This window comes from Syngnathoides biaculeatus, chromosome 13 (genome assembly GCF_019802595.1).
Source record: "Syngnathoides biaculeatus isolate LvHL_M chromosome 13, ASM1980259v1, whole genome shotgun sequence".
Taxonomy (NCBI): domain Eukaryota; kingdom Metazoa; phylum Chordata; class Actinopteri; order Syngnathiformes; family Syngnathidae; genus Syngnathoides; species Syngnathoides biaculeatus.
Window position 1 is genome coordinate 27,641,676 of NC_084652.1, and position 27,445 is coordinate 27,669,120.

Sequence of the window (27,445 nt, forward strand, 5' to 3'; positions counted from 1 at the left end):
CTCCATCCTGGCTATTGCAGTTAGTTTCGGTATGAGTAGATTTGCTTTTGCAAACGCAGCCATCATTGCTTCTTTCACATCTATGCCATGGGTTCTGTCTTTTAATGGCCAAATATAAAGTTCTTCTTCTCTGATCATACATTCATTTGACACAAACCGTGCAAATATTGCCAACTGAGGCTTGTCTTGTATGTCACAACTCATCCAAATGCCACACTAAAATACTCATGCTTGAAGGTCAGAGTGCAACTGTGATTCAACAGCTGTATTAATATCTGGTATTCTGCGTTCATCACTGGCGGGACAGTTGAACGTCTGATATGCTACGTTTTAGTTTGTCGTCTCCAGGAGCCAAGATTTCAAAGGCGTCAATGAGGCATTTTTTAATGAAGTCCCCTTCGTTGTATGGCTTTTTAGCCCATGCTATGTTCCAAGCCAGCTGATATGATGCAAGCGTTACGGTCTCCGAGTGTTTCGTAAATTTTTTAAAAAACTGCACCTGCTTTTCTGCCTGGCTTTTCAAAGCGTTCAACTTGTTCTTGCAAAGTTCAGTCCCTTTTGGAAATTCCTGTTCGATGTTAGGGTGGAGTGAGCTGAAGTGACGCTGAAGATTTGAAGCTTTGAAATGTGCTAATACTGTGTGACATATAAGCAGTTGATGAAAGTCCTCCGGATTTTCCCGGAATTCCGGATTTTTAGATTTTCATTAAAATTGCTCCGGAAAATTGGGGAAAAATTGCCTAAAAATAATCCAGATATTAGTTGACAACATTGGACGAACATGCGTTGGAGTTCGTTGTTTTCCTTTCACGAGCGTAGCCATGTTGAGGCTCTAACACTTAACAGTAACGCCCCTTGCATTCTCTCGAGACGTCGCTTATCTTGTATGGTCTTGACATTAATTTACGTGTTTATTTCACAAGCGTTCAAAAAACAACCGGTATTCACCCAGAAACAGGAAATCCAAGTACCGTACTGAGCATGGAGGGAGCATGTACGAAAGCGCATGTTCAGAACTGCTTCACATAATGCGAGCGCATTTACGTCGAAAGTTATCAAAATCATGACCCATGTCAAAAGAAATTCAGTTACACCAGGCAGGGGTGCGTCGATCACGAGGCAGTGTGACGGCGTAAAAAAAAACAGACCATCATCCTCCTCGTCGCTTGATTCAGGTGTGGCCAGTACATCGAGCGCATGCACATAAAGGCGCCTTCTAGCAAGCCGGCCTCCTATTTACGGCAGTCCCGTGGTGCGTGCCCCCCTGCCCCCACAATAATAGGTCACGATTGCCGACAGAAATGTTTTTACAATGTATCGCTAGCTTGTTGCCACGAACGGCGATAATGTAGAACTAAACTTTCAGCATTTTCAAAACATTGCGAGTATAGACCGTTCGTGTTTATTCCTTGACAGCCTGCATTTAACTTGTCTTCAGATCAAGTTTGGCAGATCAATTTATTGATTATTGATGAAAATTTTTAAATACCGTTTTACATCATGTTCTAATATCAGTTGAAATTGGAAATTATCATTTCTGAGTTTGAAATTTTTGTTTTCTATTTTAGTTATGTTTATTTTATTTCTAATTTACAGTTATGTTATATTAATCCAGTAAGTTATTTTAAGGCCATCCCTAATCACACCTGCAACTTTATCTGCGAGCATGACTGACCACACCCGTACATGTTTCACATGTGAGTGACTGTGTGGATCAAAATATTAAAGGCAACTGATTATACTATTAGTATTACTAAATCTATATCTAAGATAATGAGCAATGCGGTCGAGTGTATCAGTACAACGCGACGTAACAAGTTTGAGACTTAAACGTTAATAGTAATTACTACAGATAAACTTCTTTAACATGTTTTGCTGTACGGTGTAGAAATTGTAGGATATATTTTCGTGTATATTCTATATCTATAATATGTATAATGTGGAATGCAGCCCTATGGGGGCACAAACCCGTGCAATCTGTAGGCCGGTCCCAAGCCCGGATAAATGCAAAGGGTTGCGTCAGGAAGGGCATCCGGCGTAAAAACTGTGCCAAACAAATATGAGCGTTCATCTAAAGAATCCCATACCGGATCGGTCGTGGCCCGGGTTAACAACGCCCGCCCCCAGCACTGCTAACCTGCAGTGCGTCGGTGGAAATTCAGCTACTGTGGGTCGAAGACAAAGAAGAGGAGGAAACCGGATCCAGCGTCAGAAGAAAAAGAGGAATGCACAGAGCCTACAACTGAGTGTAGGGACTTTGAATGTTGGGACTATGACAGGAAAAGCTCAGGAGTTGGTTGACATGATGATTAGGAGAAAGGTTGATATTCTGTGCATCCAAGAGAGCAGGTGGAAAGGTAGTAAGGCTAGAAGTTTGGGAGCAGCGTTTAAATTATTCTACCACGGAGTAGATGGGAAGAGAAATGGAGTAGGGGTTATTTTAAAGGAAGAGCTGGCTAAGAATGTTTTGGAGGTGAAAAGAGTATCAGATCGAGTGATGAGACTAAAATTTGAAATTGAGGGTGTTATGTATAATGTGGTTAGCGGCTATGCACCACAGGTAGGATGTCAACTAGAGTTGAAAGAGAAATTCTGGAAGGAACTAGATGAAGTAGTTCTGAGCATCCCAGACAGCGAGAGAGTTGTGATTGGTGCAGATTGTAATGGACATATTGGTAAAAGAAAGAGGGGCGATTAAGAAGTGATGGGTAAGTACGGCATCCAGGAAAGGAACTTTGAAGGGCAGATGGTGGTGGACTTTGCAAAAAGGATGGAGATGGCTGTAGTGAACACTTATTTCCAGAAGAGGGAGGAACATATAGTGACCTACAAGAGCGGAGGTAGAACCACGCAGGTAGATTATATTTTGTGCAGACGATGTAATCTGAAGGAGGTTACTGACTGTAAAGTAGTGGTAGGGGAGAGTGTAGCTCGACAGCATAGGATGGTAGTATGTAGGATGATTCTGGTGGTGGGTAGGAAGATTAAGAAGACAAAGGTAGAGCAGAGAACCATGTGGTGGAAGCTGAGAAAGGAAGAATGTTGTGCGGCCTTCCGGAAAGAGGTGAGACAGGCTCTCGATGGACAACCGAAGCTCCCGGAAGACTGGACGACGACAGCCAAGGTGATCAGAGAGACAGGCAGGAGAGTACTTGGTGTGTCATCTGGTAGGAACGGGGAGAAGGAGACTTGGTGGTGGAACCCTATAATACAGGGAGTCATACAAGGAAAGAGATTAGCGAGGAAGAAGTGGGATACTGAGAGGACTGAGGAGAGGCGAAAGGAGTACATCGAGATGCGACGTAGGGCAAAGGTAGAGGTGGCAAAGGCTAAACAAGAGGCATATGAAGACATGTACACCACGAAAGAAGGAGATAAGGATCTCTACAGGTTGGCCAGACAGAGGGATAGAGATGGGAAGGATGTGCAGAAGGTTAGGGTCATTAAGGATAGAGATGGAAATGTGTTGACTGGTGCCGGTAGTGTGCTAAATAGATGGAAAGAATACTTTGAGAAGTTGATGAATGAAGAAAATGAGAGAGAAGGAAGAGTTGAAGAGGCAAGAGTGATGGACCAGGAAGTGGAAATGATTACTAAGGGGGAAGTCAGAAAGGCACTACAAAGGATGAAAAATGGAAAGGCAGTTGGTCCTGATGACATACCGGTAGAGGTATGGAAGCAATTTGGAGAGATGGCTGTGGAGTTTTTGACCAACTTATTCAACAGAATACTAGCGGGCGAAAAGATGCCTGAAGAATGGAGGAAAAGTGTTCTAGTTCCCATTTTTAAGAACAAAGGGGATGTTCAGAGCTGTGTGAACTATAGAGGAATAAAGTTGATGAGCCACACAATGAAGTTATGGGAAAGAGTAGTGGAGGCTAGACTCAGGACAGAAGTAAGTATCTGCGAGCAACAGTATGGTTTCATGCCTAGAAAGAGTACCACAGATGCATTATTTGCCTTGAGGATGCTCGTGGAAAAGTACAGAGAAGGTCAGAAGGAGCTACATTGTGTCTTTGTGGATCTAGAGAAAGCCTATGACAGAGTACCAAGAGAGGAACTGTGGTACTGCATGCGTAAGTCTGGTGTGGCAGAGAAGTATGTTAAAATAGTACAGGACATGTATGATGGCAGGAGAACAATGGTGAGGTGTGCCTTAGGTGTGACAGAGGAATTTAAGGTGGAGGTGGGCCTGCATCAGGGATCAGCTCTGAGCCCCTTCTTGTTTGCAGTGGTCATGGATAGGCTGACAGATGAGGTTAGACTGGAATCCTCTTGGACCATGATGTTCGCAGATGATATTGTGATATGCAGTGAAAGCAGGGAGCATGCAGAGGAACAATTAGAAAGATGGAGACATGCACTGGAAAGGAGAGGAATGAAGATTAGCCGAAATAAAACAGAATATATGTGCGTGAATGAGAAAAGTGGAGGGGTAAGAGTGAGGCTACAGGGAGAAGAGATAGCGAGGGTGGACGACTTCAAATACTTAGGGTCAACAATACAGAGCAATGGAGAGTGTGGTCAGGAAGTGAAGAAACGGGTTCAAGCAGGTTGGAACAGCTGGCGAAAGGTGTCTGGTGTGTTATGTGACAGAAGAGTGTCTGCTAAGATGAAGGGCAAAGTTTACAAAACAGTGGTGAGGCCGGCCATGATGTACGGATTAGAGACTGTGGCACTGAAGAAACAACAGGAAGCTGAACTGGAGGTGGCAGAAATGAAGATGTTGAGGTTCTCGCTCGGAGTGACCAGGTTGGATAGGATTAGAAATGAGCTCATTAGAGGGACAGCCAAAGCTGGATGTTTTGGAGACAAGATTCGAGAGAGCAGACTTCGATGGTTTGGACATGTTCAGAGGCGAGAGAGTGAGTATATTGGTAGAAGGATGCTGAGGATGGAGCTCCCAGGCAAAAGAGCGAGAGGAAGACCAAAGAGAAGGTTTATGGATGTGGTGAGGGAAGACATGAGGACAGTTGGGGTTAGAGAGGAAGATGCAGGAGATAGGCTAAGATGGCAAAAGATGACACGCTGTGGCGACCCCTAACGGGACAAGCCGAAAGGAAAAGAAGAAGAATATGTATAATGTGGGAAAAAGGAGAATTTTAGATGTTTTTACTGAATAGTTCACTTAATTCATTTGTCTTGAGATAAACTGGCATATTTTCAATGATAATGATAATGTACTATCCATTGATAGTGGTTGGGGGGCAAAAAAATCCGGGCTTGACCCTTGGGGAACTTCTGCCCAACTTTTTTTTGGGATCAGGACTTAGAAATTTTGCTTTAAAATTTTGCCTGAATTTTGTTCACAGCTATCGCCAGAATCGACCACAGCCATCCATTTTTTCAAAAAGTTCCCGGGGGGAATGCCCTAGTGCTCGCATTTGTGTTTTCAGGAATTTTCATGAAAGTCCACTTTCATCTCTATATAAGGCAGATCGGCGTGCCATTACGTTCAACAAAAAAATATAAACTCTCCCACTCTGGCAAAAACGTCCTGTGTTCTTCTTCATATTTTCGTTTGTCTGTGCTTTTTTTCCCTGCCATTTCAAGAGGTAACTTGACGGAAATTGTTTACAACACAAATGATGTCACACCAAAGATTCTCTCGTCGCTCATTTGACGTCACTCAAACAGGCTTACATGGTCAGTGTCCGATTTACCAGCTCATTTTTCACTCACATTCTTACCGAATAGTGAAATATCGTTGAAGAGCAGACAGCATGGCTTCAAGTATTTCAGCGAGGGGTATTTCAATGGTATTTCCATGCATATCGACGGCGAAACCATCGATATTAACGCGAGATCTTTCCGGAGTCAGAGGAAGACCGAGAAGCCACATAATATATTATAATCCAAAGACGAATTAGTCATTGACAGTTTCCTATTTTCGTGTTACCTATCACACTTGTGTGCAGAATCTGTATGTATATCTGTATAGCCATTTGTGAGGCTTGATTTACGAGTTGTTTCTCTCGTTTTCTTTGTGTAACGTCACTCGCTCCCCTCAATAATTATTCTTGAATTAGTGCCGAACCTACGTAAGTCCCGACCGATTACGACAATCACTACTTTAGTGTCCTCAAACATCTTCCTTCAGTCTTGGTGTCTTGGTGCACGTCGAAGGCTTTTAGGACTCGCTAGTCCGGTTTAGCTTAGCTTGCTAGCCGCCAACAAAGAGACACGTTTGTGCAGTCAGGTCCTCGCAAAGTATCGCTCAACATAGATCAAGTGTGTCAATCATTCACACGTTGCTATGTTATGCAAGCGAAGAACTGCTAATTCATTTATATGAGACATGTATTGAAAATCAAATATAGGGCTTACCTTCGTGCAAACATATCTGTTCCGGTTGATTTTAGATGGATTCAGTTGATCATGCGGTCTTCCACAAAGTTTGATCCATCGAAGACATTTTTCGTACTCGGTCTTCTGTTCTGGTTGATTTTAGATGGATTCAGTTGATCATGCCGTCTTTCACAAAGTTTGATACATCGAAGAAGAAGATTTTTCGCACTCGGTCTTCGGTTTTGTAAAGGGTACGAATTGAACTCCACCAACAAGCCTATCAGGAGACCTCTCGTCACTATTACAAAGTCTGTGACTACACCTCTTAACCATATCTATTGTTAAGGAACCCAAATAGGTGATAAAACACTAACAAAAGCTATACTGGACCATGTGACTTTGTCAGAGGTAATGGCGGACGCCAACAAGGGGTGTGGTTTATGTAGATCTCTGGCCTCTGATTGGTCAGCGACGCGGATGGCACAATTTCTACGGAGGGGTCAATTCCTCCGTAGCCCTTTCCAGCCGTGTGGAGTTGTACAATTTTGGATCTGGTGTCTTTGGATAGCTCTTTGGTCTTGGCCAAGTTGTAAGTTTGAGTCTAACTGATTGTATGGGATGGACAGGTGTCTTTATGCAGCTCACGACCTCACACAGGTGCATCTGATTCAGGATAATACATGGAATGGAGGTTGACTTTTAAAGGCGGACAAACAGGTCTTTGAGGGTCAAAATTCTAGCTGATAGACAGGTGTTCAAATACTTATTTGCAGCTGTATCACACAAATCGTTAAAAAAATCATACATTGTGATTTCTGGATTTTTCTTTTTAGATTATCTCTCACACAGTGGACATGCACCTACGATGAAAATTTCAGACCCCTCCATGATTTCTAATTGGGAGAACTTGGGTGTTAAAATACTTATTTTCTTCACTGTAATGTTGCATGTTTTCGGGAAGTGGGAGGAAACCAGAGTGGCTAAAGAAAACCAAGGCAGGCACGGGGAGAACATACAAATGCCACATAGGCGGGGCCGGGATTGAACCCGGGTCCTCATAGCTGTGAAGCCAACGCTTTACAGCCTAAAGCATAAAGTATCTTGTTGCTTATACAGGCACTAGAGCCTATAGCTAGGCAGCTAATAACGAGTAACTGTGATGTTAACTTCTATTATCACCCACGTAAATAGTGCACACAAAAAAAAAAATTACCGCTTTGGCATTTCTTTTGTCTGTTTATCGATAGTTCTCTCATGACTGATAGGCGTCCACTGTTTGTGTTTTCTTTTGTTTACCCAGCTGATGAACGAGCCTTGACTGTGACAGCCACAGCTTTATCCTGTTAGGTTTACCCCACCTGAGGTAAAACATGACAAATTTGGGTGCGTTTTCTCAGTTTTGTTGCAGTTTATGGGAATAACACGTTGGCTTCTTGGCCTCGCTAGAAAGAATGGTCTGGAATCCTAAGCACCACGTCATGGGGGAGTCAAGGATGTTTCTTCCGGGTCTGGCTGTGAAGGCTGACACATATCCAGATATTGCGTGGATATAAAAGATGCTATTTTCAATTCCCGACCTTTTTTTTCCCAATTAATTTTCAAAATATATGTAGTAATAATACTTCATATTGGAGGGTTTATTGTTTATAGACATTTTGTACAAAGTCCTCAAGTCTGCTTGTGAGTGCGAATGTTTTCTGTTTCTGTGTGCCCTGCGATTGGCTGACAACCAGTTCAGAATGTACCCCACCTCTTTCCCGATGATACCTGGGATTGGCGCCAACACCCCCGTAACCCTGGTGAACACAAGTGGCTTGGGAAATGAATGAATCAAAAAAAGATAAACAAAGATGCTTGTGTCAACAAGTTGTGAAAAAAACTAGAAGTAAAATGCTACATGGCAACGCTGCTGTAATATTCACTCAGAAAAATATTTCTCTGCTTGCATATGCCTTAGAGCCATATGCCCTACCGTGATTAGTTGGCTTTGCACACAATACTGTAAAAGTGCCATTCGTGTAAAACTCAAGGGCCGCACGAACATTAAACTTCCATATTAAGGTGTGGGCCACAAAATATTAGCTCGCGGGCCGTGGGCTGCCTGTTTGAGACGCCCTCTAGATATTGCCTTTTGGAGTTCACTCATAGATATATCAGCCACAAATGTTTTCTTCTGTTCTTCTGTGATTGTTGGGAGACAGAGTGATGGAAGCAGAAATTCAGGGAGGTGATCCTTTTTTCAGTCCATCTGAGCATAGAGTTTTGGTGATAATTTTCAAAGCTTTTATAAATATTAAATTTGTTTCATTTGTTTAGTAGTTGGGTCTTTAATTTTATGTATTCACCCTCTCTACTTGTTGTTTTCTCAATTTATATGCCAAAATTTTGACTTTACGAATTACTTCATACCTTACATTTATTTTTTCTGAATATCTGCTTCGTAAATTTACATATATACATTACATATATATTAATACCCCAGATTTTCTGACTGAGTCTCATTTGGATCTTTTTTCCCCCCAGGGTTTTCAATTCCTTTTCTCGCTTTTTCAATTTTTCTCGTTTTAAACTCTTTTTAAGTGCAAGTTTAGCAATGATCTTCCCTCTCAAGTCAAAGTATTCTTTCCATCTATTTAGCACACTACTGGCACCAGTCAACACATTTCCATTTCTATCCTTCATCATCCTTACCTGCTGCACATCCTTCCCATCTCTATCCATCTGTCTGGCCATCCTGTAGAGATCCTTTTCTCCTTCTTTCGTGTCCAACCTGGTGTACATGTCATCATATGCCTCTTGTTTAGCCTTCGCCACCTCTACCTTTTCCCTACGTTGCATCTCAATGTATTACTTTCGCCTCTCCTCAGTCCCCTCAATGTCCCCAACTTCGTTCCTTGTATGACTTCCTGTAATTTGGGGTTCCACCACCAAGTCTCCTTCATCCCTTTCCTACCAGAACACACACTAAGTACTCTCTTGCCTGTCTCTCTGATTAGTCCAGTCTTTCAGGAGCTCCTCCTGTCCATCAAGAGCCTGTCTTACCTCTTTCTGAATGGTTGCACAACATTCTTCCTTTCTCAGCTTCCACGTTTCTCTGCTCTACCTTTTGTCTTCTTAATATTCCTACCCACCACCGGAGTCATCATACACACCACCATCCTATGCTGTCGAGCTACACTCTCCCTACCACTGCTTTACAGTCAGTAACCACCTTCAGATTACATCGTATGCACAAAATGTAATCCACCTGCGTGCAAAAGAGAAAAGAGTGTACACTACTGTCATTTCCATCCTTTTTGCAAAGTCCACCACCATCTCTCCATAAAAGTTCCTTTCCTGGATGCCGTACTTACCCATCACTTCTTCATTGTCCGTGTTTCCTTCACCAACATGTCCATTCCAATCTGCACCTATCACAACTCTCTCTCTGTCTGGGATGCTCAGAAGTACATTTGCATTTATCCGGGCTTGGGGCTGGCATACAGATTGTACTGGTTTGTGTCCCAATAGGGCTGCGTTACCCTCATTGCCCCAATATGTCCGGCAAAAAAGAGAAAGATGGCCACAGTGTTAAAAAAAAAAATGATTATCCTCCTATTTATTCAAGGAAGTGAATGGAAAAACTGTACGTTTGATGTGTTCGCAGAACATTAGGGTGCTGAAAGAATATAACCTTTGTTGCCATTATTTGAGTCTTAATACAGACAAATACAACTTTCAAGGACATCGGAAAAGAGATGAACTGTTAGCGGGACTTAAGAAACAGTGGTCTGTGTTTTCTCAGAGACATCAACGACGCTGCTGTGAAGGCAAACTACCTCATTGCTAATGAATTGCAGTGGATTCAAACCTTTTGAACGAGGGTGAATTTGTAAAAACATGCATGATGAAGGCAGGGGAGATTGTGTGCCCTGAAAGGCACCAGGCCTTTGCAAATATCAGCCTGACAAGAAACATGGTTGCAGACTGGATTTCCGATCTTTCAGTGAATTTGCACAGCCGTTACAGCACAGGCATTACAGATGTTGCACAACTGTCCATTTTCATAAAGCCAGAGATGATGACACATTGAGCATCACCAAAGACTTCGTGGAGTGGGTGCCAATGAAAGCTACAACAACAGCAGCTGATATTTTCAAAGTTGCTATGCACTGTTAAGACAGTATACGTTTTTCTTGCACGTGTTTATGGAAACTAATTATTTTTATATATAGTTCTGCCCGAGAAATGACACCTTGGTAATAGTTCTGTGTTCTGTGATATACTTATGTGAATAACTCAGACATGTGCTTGTTGTTTTTCCTCAGAATTAAAAAAAATAAATAAATAATTACTAATAGTGATGCTGAGCTCGTACTATTTTGGACTGTGTTAGAACAATGAAAACAATAATGAAGTTGTTTTTAAATTAAAGTATATAACTTAGTATACAGTATATAGGCCATGATTTACTGGCCTGCCCCACTTGTGAATAGATTTCCTTCCATGTGGCCCCTGAGCTAGAATGAGTTTGACACCCCTGCATTAAATCAAAAATTATTCTGCAAAACCCCCATGTTGCACCAGGAGGTCCATAAATGCTTGTAAGAGTTACTTCTGGGTAAGGGAAACCTCAATCCATTTAAGTCTTTCATTATAGGAGTCTCACGGGTGTGCTTTGTCTGGTCCCTCACCCAGGGCCTATTAGTCATTGGTGATCCTAGCACGGGAATGAAGCTCACGAACTTAATTTAGCTCCTAGGATCATTGGGACATACAAACCCCTCCACCATGTTAAGGTGATGGCTTCCATGTCCGCTCAGTGAAAGGAAAACAATCTTTAAACTGTTTATTTAGACATTTATCTTTTAAGTTGCAGTTAATAAGTAACAAAAAAGTTGACATATTTAGACAGATGAATGCAATTTGATTTTGAAAGTAAGCTGTGTCCTTTGTTTCCACTAGGTGGTTAGCCATATATACCGTGCCATTGCATCAAGACATCTGCCCATGAAGAACATCAAGCTTATTCATTTAGACTCCCATCCAGACCTGCTAATTCCTGTCAACTTGTGTGCTGACGTGGTTTTTGAAAAGGAAAAGTTGTTTAGGTATGTTTTGTCAATTTAATTATTTTTTTAAAATATAGAATGGTCGGAATGGTGGCCTCACAGTTCTGAGGATCGGGGTTCAAACCCGGCCCCGCCTGTATTGAGTTTTCATGTTCTCCCTGTGCTTGCATGAGTTTTCTCCAAACACTAATTTCCTGCCACATCCTGAAAACAAGCATGGTAGGTTAATTGAAGACTATAAATTGTCCTTGGTGTGAATGTGTGCGCGAATGGTTGTTTGTTAATATGTGCCGTGCAATTAGTTGACAACCATTTCAGGGTGTACCCTGCCTCTTTCGCAAAGATAGCTGTAATAGGCTCCAGCACTCCCACGACCCTTGTGAAGATAAGAGGCTCAGAAAATTATTGGATGGATAATTTAGAATGATCGAGTATTTTCTGTAAAGAAAATAATCAAAAATTCTCGAAGAATTTCTCTCTCATTATTGTGGCCTTTAACAAAATTAAATAATTTGGGTGATCCTGACTGACCTGAAACAAGAGTGGTTTAGTCTGATTTGTCTTCTGACGGTGAGAGAAAATGAAATGTTTTTTTGCACAGGGCATGTAAACTTCTGGGTTCAACTATATTTACCCATTATAGTAACCTCGTTTTTCATTGTTAATTGGAACCAGAACCACTTGCGAAAAGTGAAAAACCCCAAAGTTGCGGGGAATGTATGTTTAAGTGGGTGCCAGACCATTTAAAATGTGTAAACAGTATTCGTACTTTGCATATTTGAGACAAAAAGAGGTACAGTAATCCCTTGTTTTTCCACAGTTAATGGTGTTGTAATGTTAATTTCACACTCCGCTAAATAAGTGCCATTTGCTACACAAAGTGGTTGATTCCTCCCGCTGAATCCCAAAAAGGATAAAAGTACTCCCAAATGGGAGCCCATCCCGCCCACTGGATCCCCCTAAAAGGATCAATGTAGTAGTGACCAGCTCACGGGCACAACACACAAACGCAACACTAAGATACAGTTCGTATGCGACCCGGTCAACAGCACAGATGAGACAACGTGCACAACAAGAAAATGGGTGGGAAAGGTGAAGTTGCTGTGTGAGGCTTTGATTATGCACAATCAGCTCATGGGATAAAGCCACTCATGCTCTCATTGGTCGATGTCACTTCGGGAACGAATCACATTTTTCATTTTTGTTTCTTTGTTCTAAATGTTGCACTGGGGGCGTGCCTTGTATCAATGCACCTCACGTAATAATGTATGTACTGGAAGCTGACAGCACTGAATCTGCAATAGGTGAAGCACGAAGTAGAGAGGGACTACTATATTTCGTTAAATCTTTAATTATAAAACCTTATAAATAATATATATGGTATAAATGTATAATCTAAATAAAATTATAAAACATATAAACATATATTACTGTATAATTACATTCATCATCACTCTGAGACTTCTGTTGGAGTACAGCATTTATACTTTGCATACTTGAGACCAAAATTACAACAGTACAAGTACATAGTTAAACAATAAAATAACATTTTTATTACAGTACAGAAACTCACAAACAAAGCAACAATGTGCAATGTCTGCTTATGTAGCACGGAATGTCCACAACCCACTGTGTGACATCACTTCAGTTTTGCCGTTGTGCCACCTCCTCTTTGACAAGAGAAATGTTTCCTTGCGAGGAGAACGCGCGATGTGTCTCTCACCGTTCTGGCCACATCTCCACAAATTTTCTTCCGAAACGTAACAGCCAACGTGATAAACAAAGCAACCCTGTGTCGATAAAGCAACCATAAGCAAACAAAGCAAACATGGTTTAAGCATATTAAGCATACCAAAAGGCATTAAAAGCAAAACAAGAGAGCAAACATGAGAACTTTATGTACAATTAATTCATTCAACCAAAACCCTGTACAAGGACATAACCTCGTCCCACAATTGCTAAACTTGACTGCTCTTACCATATTGTCGCACGCTTTTGAAATTTTGAAGTTGCTGGATGGAGCTTCGATAATGCCAGCTAATCAGCTTCAAAGAGCCGATCTGGATTTTTTTGGGGTGGGTGGTGGTGTGGAAAAAAAACACAATGCACTGAAGCCTCAATAGGTGACGCAAGAAGTAGAGGGATTACTGTATGTCTAAGTGTTTATATATATCTCTTTTACATTGTGTGATGTTTATGTAGATTAGATTAAAAATAAATAAATAAATGGCGGCACAGTGGCTCAGCTAGAAAGCGTTGGCCTCACAGTTCTGAGGCCACGGGTTCAATACTGGACTCACCTCTGTGGAGTTTCCATGTTCTCCCCGTGCCTGCGTGGGTTTTCTCCAGGCACTCCGGTTTCCTCCCATGTTCCAAAAACATGCAACATTATTTGACACTCTAAATTGCCCCTAGGTGTGATTGTGAGTGCGGCTGTTTGTCTTGACATGCCCTGCGATTGACTGGCAACCAGTTCAGGGTGTAGCCCGCCTCCTTCCCATTGACAGCTGGGATAGGCTCCGGCACTCCCCGTGACCCTTGTGAGGATAAGCGGCAAAGAAAATGGATGGATGGGGGGGAAAAAAACTTCTCAGAAGGACAAGTGAAAGATGACAGATTGCATTCATATTTTTACAGTGAGTTGAGCATAGAAAACTGGATCATGCCCATGGTTTATGCTGGCCACATCTCTTGTGTGGCATGGTTGCATCCCTACTGGGCGCAGCAAATCATAGAAGGGGAGCACAAGATGACTGTAGGCAAAGACTCATCCACCACCACCATCAGGTATTAGGTGTTTTTTTTTTTTTAAAGGGGGGGGGCTTGTGGTTCTGATTTCCTGACTGACCCTAAAAATTCACGTCGACCTAAAGATTTTTACACCACGTAATAAAAGTCACCATTCACGGTGTTTAGGGATGGGTGTGAAAGGGCACCGCTGCAGAAGCACAGAGTTACGTCGGGTGTTTAAAGTACTAATCCAGAGGTAATGTATTTTATTTATCTATCATGCAAATATTAAAATAAATTAAATATTGAAAAAATTCTCAACACAACAGAAATTAAATAAATTAGCGCATTTTCTTTGTAATCCGAATGGCTCCCATGTCTGTTTCAAACTGAGGCTCTGTTGAAGCTACTAACGTGTGACGTCACACCTGGACAGCCCCAACAATTGCTTCCTACACAGACAATCATACACGCGAGTGGGATCTAGAGAAGATAGACAGCAGTGATGAAAAAGTTTTTATGGAATGTGTAAATGCTACTGGCTTCTTGTGCGTGTGTAAGAGATCACACAGGTTTCCAAAGTAATGAGTGTTGATTGAACTCCGAGGACATTGAACACAGTGAGCGGCTACTCATAGACTGCTTCAGGTAAATAACTAGAACATAGATAAGGGACCCAATCCTTAACACCTCGGAGAGGTGTATGCCCCTACTCGGCATCGTCACAAACAACCAATAATCTACAGAATGCTCTGTGGAGGAGATTGGAACAAAGGAGAGGAATTTCCTTATTCTTCCCATGTTCAAAAAAACATCCCATGCAGGTGTAATTCAACCATATATGTTCAAACCGGTGTGATGCTCTGAGCGTCAAATGCAACACAAGGACAGGATTCGGCGAGATCTGACGAAACTGACATGGAACTTCGCACCCAAAACAAAGATTGGTAGGTGCCTCAAGATATCTACGTACACCTTGTTGAGGAAATAATCTAATTCAAACACATTTAAATGTCTGATGCTGCTTGCGCACAACAGTGAGTCGTTTGTTGTTGTTGTACTAGCGACTGAGTCGGCGTAAAACAAAAATCGAAACCTTCGATATCATTCTGCGTTTAAAGATTTGGCCCATATTTTAACTAATGCACCTAACACTTGAGGGCACACACTGCCTATTTCAGCAAGACCTCAGCGTCAACAGTACACTCACTTTATACAGTATCCAAATTTTGTCACCTCCTAAACATCACATGGATACGGATATTAGCTGACATTATATTGGTATTGTACTTACATTTAAAACGAGGTAGATACTTGTCAATACTAAACAATTGAACACGTATGTACTGACTTGCTATCAAATTCAACTGAATGTTGTACCGGGTTTTCAAAGCAGTCCTCCGTGAAATGCTTGTAATATATTACTGTCCAGTTTGTAAATCCAATCCATCTGCTTTGTCTTCACAAACCCGCTCCATAACCTGCCGATGCGTTCATATTTTGGCCATTCATGTAAGATGACTCTGTCAGCGTTTGACGCAGAACAGCCATATGCAACATACTTCTTCATTATCGTTGCTAGCTTTTTTCACTCTGGCTAAATGTTGTCATGACTTGACGTCACATTCCGGAGAGTACCGGAACTTGCCGAATCTAAGTGACATTTCGAACAAAATCTTGAAACTGACTTTTACGCTAATTTGTTTAATTTCTGTTGTGTTGAGAATTTCTTAAATATTTTATTAATGAAATTTTAGCTACATTTGTATGATAGACAAATAAAATAAATTTCCTCTGGATTAGTACTTTAACAGCAGCCGCGGCGGCTGGGAGCGTGGCCATGCCACTTCCTCGCGCATGCTGCTGCACCTCGTTGCGCCCCGATTATGTTGTGTATTCAAGCCTTGTTTTTCAGGCCACTTGTTGCCAGATTGTCGTGTGTATTTGTATTTCATGGGCGTCAGCTAGCCTAACCGCCTCGTCTCATCTCATAGCATGACTGAGCCATATCAACTCAAGTTATGTTTTCATATTTTGCCATCTCCAATTTTTGACATTGTTTCATGATTTTTGGACAAGGCTTTTTTTCCTAGACATTTTTGTACTATTGGACTGGTTTCCCATGTATAACCTCTGCCTTGCAATAAACCTTAAAATCCACGCTTACATCTCGACTTCCCGCATCTTGGTCCTACCCTTCACCTCATTCATGACAAAATCAAGTTTATTTCAGAATCGGAATCAGCTTCATTGGCCAAGTGTGTAAAAAACAAGGAATTTTTTTCTCCAGCAGTTGGTGCTGCCATTGTATGACATTCAGAACAAAGTACAACAAAGCAACAAGAACAAAGAACAAGAGACATTTCTGTATATAGGAACTATTCCTGATAATAGTCGTGCAAGATGTAAAATTTACAAAAGCAAAGAGATAAGTGTGTTAAAGGCCGACATTGTGTTAAGCTTTTACAGAGCGCCTTTACCCATTCGCGGTTCCTGTTAAAGACCAGTGCAATCAATGACAATTGACCCCTCCGTACAGGGCACTTAACCACGCCTCCTGAAGTGACGTCACGCCACGTGCGCTCACGTAAGACAAACAGTAAAAATGGCAAATACAATACAATACATTCTGAACTGAGACAGACTCTATGCTTCTGATTTCATTCAAATCAACGATATATTATAGATTCTAAATACAATACATTCTTAACTGAGAGAGACGCCATGCTTCTGATTTCATTCAGTCATTCACACGTAGCAGTGTTATGCCAGCGGAGAACGTCTCATTCATTTATACGAGACGTGTATTAAAAATCAAATTTAGGGCATATCTTCGTGCAAACACAGTCTGGTTAAGCTTCGGCCGCGAGCCAGCAAGAAATCAATACGTTTGTGCAGTTCCATCATCGCTAAATATCGCTCAACAAAGAATAAGTGTGGCAATCGTTCGCACGTAGCAATGTTATGCTAGCGCAGAACGTCTCATTCATTGATACGAGACGTGTATTAAAAATCAAATTTAGGGCATATCTTCGTGCAAACACAGTCTGGTTAAGCTTCGGCCGCGAGCCAGCAAGAAATCAATACGTTTGTGCAGTCCAATCATCGCTAAATATCGCTCAACAAAGAATAAGTGTGTCAATCGTTCACACGTAGCAATGTTATGCTAGCGGAGAACGTCTCATTCATTTATACGAGACGTGTATTAAAAATCAAATTTAGGGCATATCTTCGTGCAAACACAGTCTGGTTAAGCTTCTGGCCGCGAGCCAGCAAGAAGTCAATACGTTTGTGCAGTCCGATCATCGCTAAATATCGCTCAACAAAGAATAAGTGTGTCAATCGTTCACACGCAGCAGTGTTATGCTAGCAAAGAACTTCTAATTCATTTATACGAGACATCTATTGAAAATCAAATATAGGGCAAACCTTCGTGCAAACATATGTGTTCCGGTTGATATTAGATGGATTTAGTTGATGATGCGGTCTTCCACAAAATTTGATCCATCGAAGGCATTTTTCGTACTGGTTCTTCGGTTTTGGAAAGGGTACGAATTGAACTCCACCAACTAGCCTTTCAGGATACTCGTCGTCACTATTACAAAGTCCGTGACTACACCTGTTAACCATATTTTTTGTTAAATAACCCAAATACGCGATAAAACGCTAACTAAACCTATACTGGACCATTCAATGTTGTCAGAGAAAATGGCGGGAGCAAAAACGGGCTTTGGTCTATGCAGATCTCTGGCCTCTGATTGGTCAGTGACGCGGATTGCGCAATATCCACAGAGGGGTCAATTGTGCAAAGGGAGCAGTTTAAAGTGACAAATCATGCGAGCTACAAAATATTTTACTAATACTAATGCTGATTAGACCAGCAGGGTGTGAGTGAGTGCCCGAACATAGCACAAGGCAGAAAAATAGTAAGTTCGCTGATCAAGAATTTAATGACTTAATTGCCTGAGGGGAAAAAAAACTGTTCGAATGTCTGCTACTTTTGACTTTCATTGATCTGTAGCACTTTCCTGACAGAAGGAGCTGGAAGAGCCGATGGCCAGAATGTGGAGGATGCGAAAGGATCCTGTCTGCTCTGGAAGTTAGCTAGGGGGAGCTGAGCCGTCCCATTCTGAGACCCAGGGCAAATGCCCCTTCCCTCAGGACAGGAAGGGAGGTGCACCATCCATTCTCTTGTAGCCCCCTCCATCGGTGCTCCTGTGCTGTTGGTTGCAGCGAGTTCCACGGTTTCGAGTCCCATGGGACCCAGGCCTCACCTCTTAATCAGAATGCGTCATCATGGATATACAACAAGCCTTTGCAGTGTAACACTGGTCAGAACTTGTTTTTTCGCAAGAGACAAGGTATGCAAAATTAAAGAGACAATTACCCAGGGGGCGGACGGCGAGGGTGTGAAATTATACAAAATACCAATATTAAATACCAGTATTTTTGTGAAATGGGGTATAAAAAGTAAATGCAAGTCAAATAAATGAAAAGCAAATAATGCAGAATGTAAAAACAAATGATGCAAATGAATAATAAAATAATGCAGAATGAAAAAACATGATAGAAAACAAATCAATGCAAGTTAATACAAGTCAAAGCAATGCAAACAAAATGGCCAATCTTTTAAAGGAGGGGCCTCTCCAGCAAAAAGATTCAACTTTGCAGGCCAAAGGCTTGGCCACAGAGTTGCTTTCTTGGAGATATCCCTGGCAAACAGGGCCCAAGATTGCAAATAAGTGAAAACAAAAAAAAAAAAAAAAGAGTGCAAAAAACAATATTGTTGTTTAAGCCTCTGTTTCTTCAGGGGCGCTCTTGGCGTAGAGGATAGTCCCCAGGCCTTTTTGGAAGTCTGAACAAACTTGAGTTGTAGCACCTATGAATAGATTTTCTTCAAGCAAATAAACAAAATAGACTTACCTGTGTGCCTTGGATGAAGAACGTTTCAATCTTTGATCTTTCTCAAGTCCTTCGGCCCACGGTTTTCCAGCAGCAGCTGTGCATGTGCTTCCTGAGGTGAACAAAGTTGAACTGTATTTCTTTCCTGCTGAATCTTGGGAGTCTTGTACCCCCTTCTGTTTGCAGATTTCAGTTGTTTTGCATATGTCTAATGGACTTCTCTGTGAAATGGCTGGTTCTTCTGAATCGGTTCATCAAGGGTGAGCCAAGTCTTTTTGGCATTGACTTAGGAACCCATTTGCATGCTTACAGAAGTTTTCATGTATTTGCAAGTTTGTTGCAGAAGAGTCATTGAGTCTTTGGCTTCTCCCTGTCTTGCCGTCCTCCCTGGAGTTGTCGGTTTGCCGTCCAAGTGTGGACGACCAATATTAGCATTCAAATGCAGCTAGTTGGTTTTGGAGTTATTTTATTAAGTTGTATCTGCCTTTTCCTAGTTTGTCATGTGTTTGTGTTTCCTTTTAGGGTTAAGGCTTGATTTGTAAATTCTCAAGATTATGGCTGCAAAGGGAGAGCTGTTGTCTGATTAAGGGTTAGAAACGTTTCAGGGAGTGTTTGTACTCATTTTAACAATAAGGTTCGTGCTAGTTTCTAGGGTTCAAATCAGTTTGGCACGGTCTACAATCGCTCACTAACTACAAGCGACGTTTACCCCCGGTAGAAAACAGGAGCGGGCAGGCCGACTACTTAAATAGCTTTTACTGCAGATCCGAAATAGACACTTCCACACTACGCACCCAAGCCGCACCACCTTCCACTCCACCTTCCTCTCCAACGTTTAGCATCTATGAAAGGGGACGTTAGACAGATCTTCAGACAATAAAAGATCAACAAAGCACCGGGCCCAGACCTTGTGTCCCATTTTTCCCGCAAAGTTTTTTTTTTTTTTTAAACAATATATTTATTAGATTTTTCATATAATTTTACAAAAACAACACAATAACAGTAAAACAAAAAAAAACACAGTATGCACAGACATAAGTGTTAAAAAAAAGCACACAAATCACAAATAATTCACATTTTTTTTTAGAAACTCTTCTAAGGGTCTCCATATGTCCTCAAATTCCTGAGCTCTTCCTCTCGTAATGTACGTGAGTCTTTCCAGTGCAACACAAGATTCCATTTCCAACATCCATACTTTTATTGGAGGAACGTCCACTTTTTTCCAAAATAATGCTTGTCCTGGCCTGCAGGAGACCAAAGTCTGTAAGTGTGGCCTTCTTTTTATTAACAGCAAAATCCTTGGGATATATACCTAAGATACACAGTGTTGCGCAGGAACCTGAATTCCAACTATTATAGAAATTGTCTGAACGATAGATTTCCTATAATCTTTGACTTTACAACAATCCCATAAACAATGATATAAAGTACCCTTGTGCACTTACTACACGTGTCTGGAATGTCAGGGGTCCACTGAAGTTTAACAGGAGTCACCTAAGTCCTCATCAGCCATTTGGATTGTAATAGCCTCATTCTAGTATTTGTTTGTTTTTGTGCTTAAAGGCATGCATGTTCCCAATCAATTACTTCAATATTTTCTTTAATATCTAGTTTCCATGCCTCCAATCTATTTTTACTTGATTCTGTATCATGTGAGACTCGAGATTTATAGAACATAGATATCTGCTTACATCCATGCAAACCTGACTGGACAATATCTTCTAAACTGGACAAAGGGGGCTCATACATTGTTTTTGAATCATGCTGACATAGTGTTTTAACTGCAGATATTTGAAAAAATGCTTATTTAGAATAGAAAGTTTTGACATATTTGAATGAATGTAAGCATTCTGCCGCAAAGTTTGCGCAGACCAACTTGGTCTTGTCTTTGCAAAAAATCTTCAACAGGTCTCTAGATCTCTGTGAAGTACCAGCCTGCTTCAAACGCTCCACCAATATACCGGTCACCAAAAAAGCAGCAGTCTCAGGTCTTAATGACTACAGGCCTGTTGCCTTGACATGTGTGGTCATGAAGTCCTTTGAACGCCTTGTGCTGGACCAACTCAAAAGGGTCACAGGTCCCCAACTGGACTCACTGCAGTTGCCTATCGAGCTAACAGGTCTGCACTTCATCCTTGAACATCTTGTCAGCGAGGGTACCTATGCGAGGATCCTGTTCGTGGAGTTCAGCTCTGCGTTCGACTCCCATCATCCCTGAACTCCTCTGCTCCAAACTTCTCCAGCTCAGTGCCTCACCTGCCATCTCCCAGTGGATTTTCAACTTCCTGACGGGCAGGACACAGCAGGTGAGGCTGGGGGACGCCACCTCATCCACAGGCACTATCAGAACCGGGGCACCCCAAGGTTGTGTGCTCTCCCCTCTGCTCATCTCGCTCTACACGAACGACTGCACTTCGTGGCATCCGACTGCCAAACTCCTGAAGTTCACAGATGACACCATGGTCATCGGCCTCATCAAAGACTGCGACGAGTTTGCGTATCGACAGGAAGTGGCGAAACTGGAGCTTTGGTGTGATCAACACAACCTGCCGTTGAACACTAAAGACTGGAGATGATTGTGGACTTCAGGAGGCAACCTTCACCAGAGCTGCCCTTGATGCTGTCCAACTGTCTTCCGTCAACCGTCGTGACCTTCAGGTTCTTGGGAATTACAGCCTCAGAGTACCTGAAGTGTGGGATGAAAATCAACTCCATCCTCAAAAAAGCCCAGCAAAGGATGTACTTCTTGCGCCTTCAGAGGAAGCATGGCCTGTCACGAGCTCCTGAGACAGTTCTCCATAGCAGTTATCCAATCAGTAGTGTGTGCTGGCATCACAGTCTGGTTTGGGGCCGGCACAAAAAAGGACAAACTCAGACTGCAACGGACAATCGAGACTGTTGAACGGATTGCCGGCACCACACAACCCACTGTCTAGGACTTGCACACAACGCGAATTAGGTCCGGAGTAGGCAGGATCCTTTCGCATCCTCCACATCCTGGCCACCAGCTCTTCCACCTTCTTCCGTCGGAAAACGCTACAGATCAATGAAAGTCAAAAGTAGCAGGCATTCGAACAGTTTTTTTTCCCTCTGGCAATTAAGTTATTAAATTACTGATTAGCAAACCTACTATTTTCTGCCTTGTGCTGTGTTAGGACACTCACTCACATCCTGATGGTCCAATCAGTATTAGTAATATATATATGCAATGGCCCGTTTCTCCAACAGCCACGCGTGCCTTTACAGCAAGTTTACTTTTTTTTGTGCGGTACTGAATGGTACTTTTTCTATTATTGTTATTTTTTGTTTGTTGAAAAAAATGTAATCATGTACTTGAGCAGTACACACAAGTGTGAAGCCCTTTAATGTTCCCAAATTGCTTCATTAAAATGAAGGGAATGGGGGAACTGTGCAGGTATACCCAAGATGTTTGTCAACTTTTCATGACATATATATATTACTAATTGTTAACACACTTATTTATATAGATTTTGCATCTTGCCTGTCTTATAAGGAATAGTTGCTATCAATAGAAATCTCTCTTATTAGTTCTTGTTACTATGTTGTTCCTTGTTCTGATTGTCGTACCAGGGCAGCACCGACTGCCGGAGAAAAATTCCTTGTGTGTTTCACACACTTGGCCATTAAAGCTGATCCTGAGATGTGATTGATGTCCTCTTCCATCAGCGTCTCGCCCTCCCCGCTCCAACACGCAAGCTGGCCTTCTATTTACAACAGGAAGCACTGCAGGCGTGGCAAACGCTAATTGGCTATCTGTTTTCCAGCCGTGAATTTTGATACTTTCCCAATTTAGAGATGTTTCTTGTTGAAATTATGCATCACTCTCGCATTAAAAGAAACACTGAACCCTCATCTACTAACTTTTAATGTGTGCTCCCATTCCTATTACTTTTAACAAAGTCTTCCTTTAAGTAGAGCAAACAGTGATCAAAGGAGCCAATGGGTGCACCGGGAATTGCATGACATGCATTTTTAATGAAAGTGTAACTGTGGTCTGCTTAGATTTAAGGAGTTCGTGGTTAAGTTTAGCTGTGTTAAAATCTAGGATAATGAGTGATGAATCTGGGTGTTTTTTGTCAATGAATCAATTTGTCATCTCTGTTTTTATTCCGGTGTTTCGCAACGCGACTTGAGTTCTGATCTCGGTATGCACAGGAGTGCCGGAATTAACGAGAACTGACAAGAAAATGGCAACACTATGTGCTGCAGACGGAGTAAAAATATGTAAAAAAACAAAAAAAAAACTACCGAGCCTAGTTCTGAAATGTAGGAAATTGGAACCACTTTTTTTGGGGGGGGGACCTTAAGTACATGATAGCTCAGTCAAAGTTGATGTTGCTTAACATTATTTTGTTGTGGTTTGTCATTAATTTTGTCTTTCACTCTTTCGTTTTCCCTTCATCTCACTCCCTTTTTCTGGCAGGGTGACAAGTAAAGATCATTATTTCCTCAGTGATGGCTTGTATGTTTCAGAGGAACATCTTGAAAACCCAAAACCTCTTACATTAAATGTTATCAAAGTCAATCCTGTCAATCGTCAGCAGTCTTCTACAGGTATGTATTCAGCAGAGGTGTTTAGACAAACGGTCCATTTACTCTATTCTATTGACTTGAGTGAGCCTTGGAAAAAATGGGTAAGTGTAGTTTTAATGCACTATAGAGTACTTTTTACTCATCCCAAATACTTTTTTAGTAAGAATAGCAACTCTTAGACTGTTACATGGAGCTCGATTGCGCTTACTACGTTAGACTGCATTGTGGCAATGTTGACTGTCACGAGGTTTGGGCATCAAAGCAAACCACAGAAAATATTTATAGACTGCATTTTATATACATGGTTATTTGATGTGAGACTCAATGAAAGTCCCATATTTTGGATGATGATTGATTTTGTGTGAGTCTCTTTTTTCAATGTTTTTTTTTTTTTTTTACAAAAACTTAAGAAGTAAATGGTGATTTCTTTACATGATATTGAATTCCCAATTTCATAGTTTTTCTGAGCTGGAAGCACTAATTATTTAAAAATAAACACTTGACATTTGGTCTCTTCCAGGCACTGCATCTAAAATCTAAAATCAGTACACCAAGGTTTGGGACTTGATCTTTGTTTTTTTTAAAGAGAGTGACTCCAGGTACTTTAGAACAGCAATTCTCTTTTCTTTTTTCCCCAAAAATAATTGTGGCATAATTGAAGAAAATGTTGCCTTGTCCAGTTATCTGACAACACTTCAATTGGACTTCTGTCATCTGGGGACACTGCTACAAAAAAAAAAAAAAAACATCATCTGCATACCAATTATTTTCTAAATTAAAGTTAAATTTAATCTTATTTTCGTGAAGCTATACAATCCAACAGGTTAAATATCACCACAAATCACCAAAATGCAAAAGTGATACTACATCTGAAGCCACTCAGGATAAACTGTCATAAGTTGGTTGACCAAAAAAATTGAGACGAGTTGAACACCTACAACCATCGATCTTGAGTAAATACCATCTGACTTTTGTAAAGCGATTTCTGTACCAGGTGAATTACAGTAAATAATCAATTTCGCACTTCAATCAGGTGAATTTCCCAAGACTGGAAAAGTAGCTTTTAATAAGCCTCTTCTAAAAAACAGAACGCGGGAAGCTTCTTCCGTGTTTGCAAGCTATCGACTCAGCTCAAATCTTCCTTTTTATAGATTGAGATTTTAATTAACTCAGCAATTCTTGGAACCCTGTGTGTTCAGTCTGTATAGAGCTCATCCACCTATGTCACCTACGTGATTTTTGTTTACATCGCTATATTTCCGGTCAAACAAAGCATTGTTGCTAGTTAATTCTGTTGAGACGAAACGAAAATGTCTTATAGCACGACACCCAAAGTTTTGTCCAATACTGTTAAAGTTGTTGAGACACTTGGCATAGAGGATCCATATTTAATGCCAAAGTCAATGTTTTTGCCGATAAGAAATTTGACTTAATTCACTTTCTTTCATAACCAGAACTCTAGTGTGGACCTAAATGCACGACTCTGTAGAAAGGGAGGCAGTTAAGGGAAGGTCTTTGTTCATTCCAAGGTCGTAAGCCAGAGGGTCGGTCAGAGAGAGCAGCAGTATCAAGAGCGTCAAGCTTACGGGGTTGGTCAGAGGACAAGCGGAGGTTGGAACACAGGGGTTCAGGATCAGGAGCAAGGAAGTCGGGAATTAGGCATGGATGGCAACGATCTGCCGTCCACTGGGTCCTATAAGTACTGGGGTTCATTATCACCGATGAGGTGCTGGTGTGCGCCTCCTAATCAACGCAGGTGTGTAGGGGACCTTCAAAGCCAGGGCTGGGACCGGCAGGACCATGACACTTGCGCATGTCTTGGAAAAGTGGACATGCACATGTATCTGGTGAATAAGTCCTCGAGATTTACACAGAAGAGTTTGAAAGCGTAGAAAGGTCTGCACGCATATAAATACTTCGTTGCTGGATCTGTTCTCAATCAAGAATAAATCCCACATAGTGACGGAGCCACTTGGATTTTTTCAATACAAATACCAATATTTAAATAAATGACCCTTGGTTTTACACAAACTTGCATTTATTAACTCTGATTCGAAACAAAAAATTAGCCTCCGTACACAGAAGTACGCTTACCTCCGGAAACCTCTCTGTGACAGGTGGTTTATTTATTTTTTTTAAAATACGCATTGTTCTCAAATGTGTCAACTTGGCATTATAAATACTTATTGATAATCCATCCCGTTTAATTGCCGAAATCCATCGATCTTTTCTCGTCTTTTCAGCTGGTATTATATCGAATGATATCTTCGAAGAACTGTCTCATCTATTGGGACAACCAACAGCACAACAGTTCTCGGGTAATTTGAAAAATATGCTCACCTTCAACGACTCTCACACTGCCGAGCAGCTATGTTTGACCGGCAATATGGCGCCGTGCAAAATGTGACGTCATGTGCACAAGCTCTATATAGTAACCTTGGGTCAAATCCTTTGCATTTTTAATTTGAACTGTCATGACTATGAAGATGAAATTCAGTTATATGTAGCACTCTCTCCAGTCAGACAGTATCTCAAATAGACTTGGCTATTGTAATGGTTTTCTGACTGGACCCCCAAAAAGAGCTTCCAACAGCTGTAGCTCATTGAGAATGCAGGAGCTTGGGTTCCGAGCACAACCAAGAGGTCAGAGTAGTATCTAAAATATTTACACTGGCTTCCAGTCATCTTTAAAATAGATTTTTAAGTTCTGCTGCTGATCTATAAATCACAAAATGGTTTAGCTCCTGAATACATGAAAGAAATACTCATGGATTTATAAACCAAGTAGGGTTCTGAGATTGACAGACTCTCATGAAAAAATGGAGCACAGATTCAAAATCAAAAATGTTGAGTCAACATTTAGCATTTATTCATGCTACACTCAAATGGAATAAGATGCCAACAGAAGTGACAAGTGTGAATGTTTTTTTTAATTCCAGATTATAAACAGTTTTTTTCCTCATGCTTTTTTGAGCATTTCCACTTTTAAATATTTCTTGCACTGTATGTTTTAATTGTACTTTCTTTTTTCTAGTTTTAAGTTCATACGCTGTTTTTTTTCCAATTTATTTTAATCATTTAAACACATTGAGTTACCTTGTGTGAAATGTGCTGTTTACATTTTGCATTGCTCATTCGTTCCTCTAACTGGTTCTGTAACTAAAAAAATCCATCTCCACTTTGTGTCGCCTTTTCGCTTGTTCTTCTGATTGTTTGGTAACAACTGCAATTTTTTGTGCTTCAGCTGTGTCAGAAAGCCAGTGTTTTCCTTTCGGGCTGCTGAATGCACCTGACCATTGTCTATTTGTTATTTAAACAGAACCATCTGCCTTGTCAAGATAATTGAGCTCCCCAAAAAATTTGAAATTGTCAAAGAAATGGCTGCAGTTTAAAAAAGGTGAAAAAATTAAGGGGGTTTGAGTACTTTAGGTACCCACAGTACAGTAAGTCATACAAGGAAAGAAGTTAGCAAAGTGGGACACTGGGTAGCAGTGAGACTTTAACTTGACTTAATGTTCAAAATGATGCATAACTAATACAGCGGTGCCTTGACTTACAAAATTAATCTGTTCTGGAAGTAGTTTTGGAATGTGAAACTTTCGGAACTAGAAATGCATTTTATATACAATACAATAGCCTAATCTGTTCTACCCCCTCACCCCCCACCGCCAAAAATGAGCATTCCAAGTGTACATAATGCTAAGAATAATAAATTATGTTAATTTACCTTTGGCGTTGAGTGCGTAGTGACCAAAAAGGCATCGTGGTGTCTTCAGAGGGGGAGGCATGCGCACAACTTAATTCCACTAAAATTAATAAATTCCAAAAACTATCAATTCAAAACAAATATTATCATTAACTTTCAATATTTCCTAAAGTACCAATATAAGGATAGTTGCCTTTGACAGCTTTTAATAATC

The 27,445-nt window shown here is 41.1% G+C and overlaps 1 protein-coding gene across 6 annotated transcripts in view; it reads left to right on the forward strand.

Annotated features, from left to right (window-relative positions):
- Positions 1-27,445, forward strand: part of c13h5orf22 (chromosome 13 C5orf22 homolog) — a 114,109-nt gene that overhangs the window by 27,677 nt on the left and 58,987 nt on the right. For all 6 annotated transcript variants that reach the window (XM_061839673.1, XM_061839674.1, XM_061839675.1 and 3 more), the window contains exons 2-4: positions 11,233-11,378; positions 13,977-14,126; positions 23,416-23,546. In XM_061839673.1, coding sequence (XP_061695657.1) covers positions 11,233-11,378; positions 13,977-14,126; positions 23,416-23,546 — 427 coding nt within the window. The remainder of the gene's footprint in view (positions 1-11,232; positions 11,379-13,976; positions 14,127-23,415; positions 23,547-27,445) is intronic.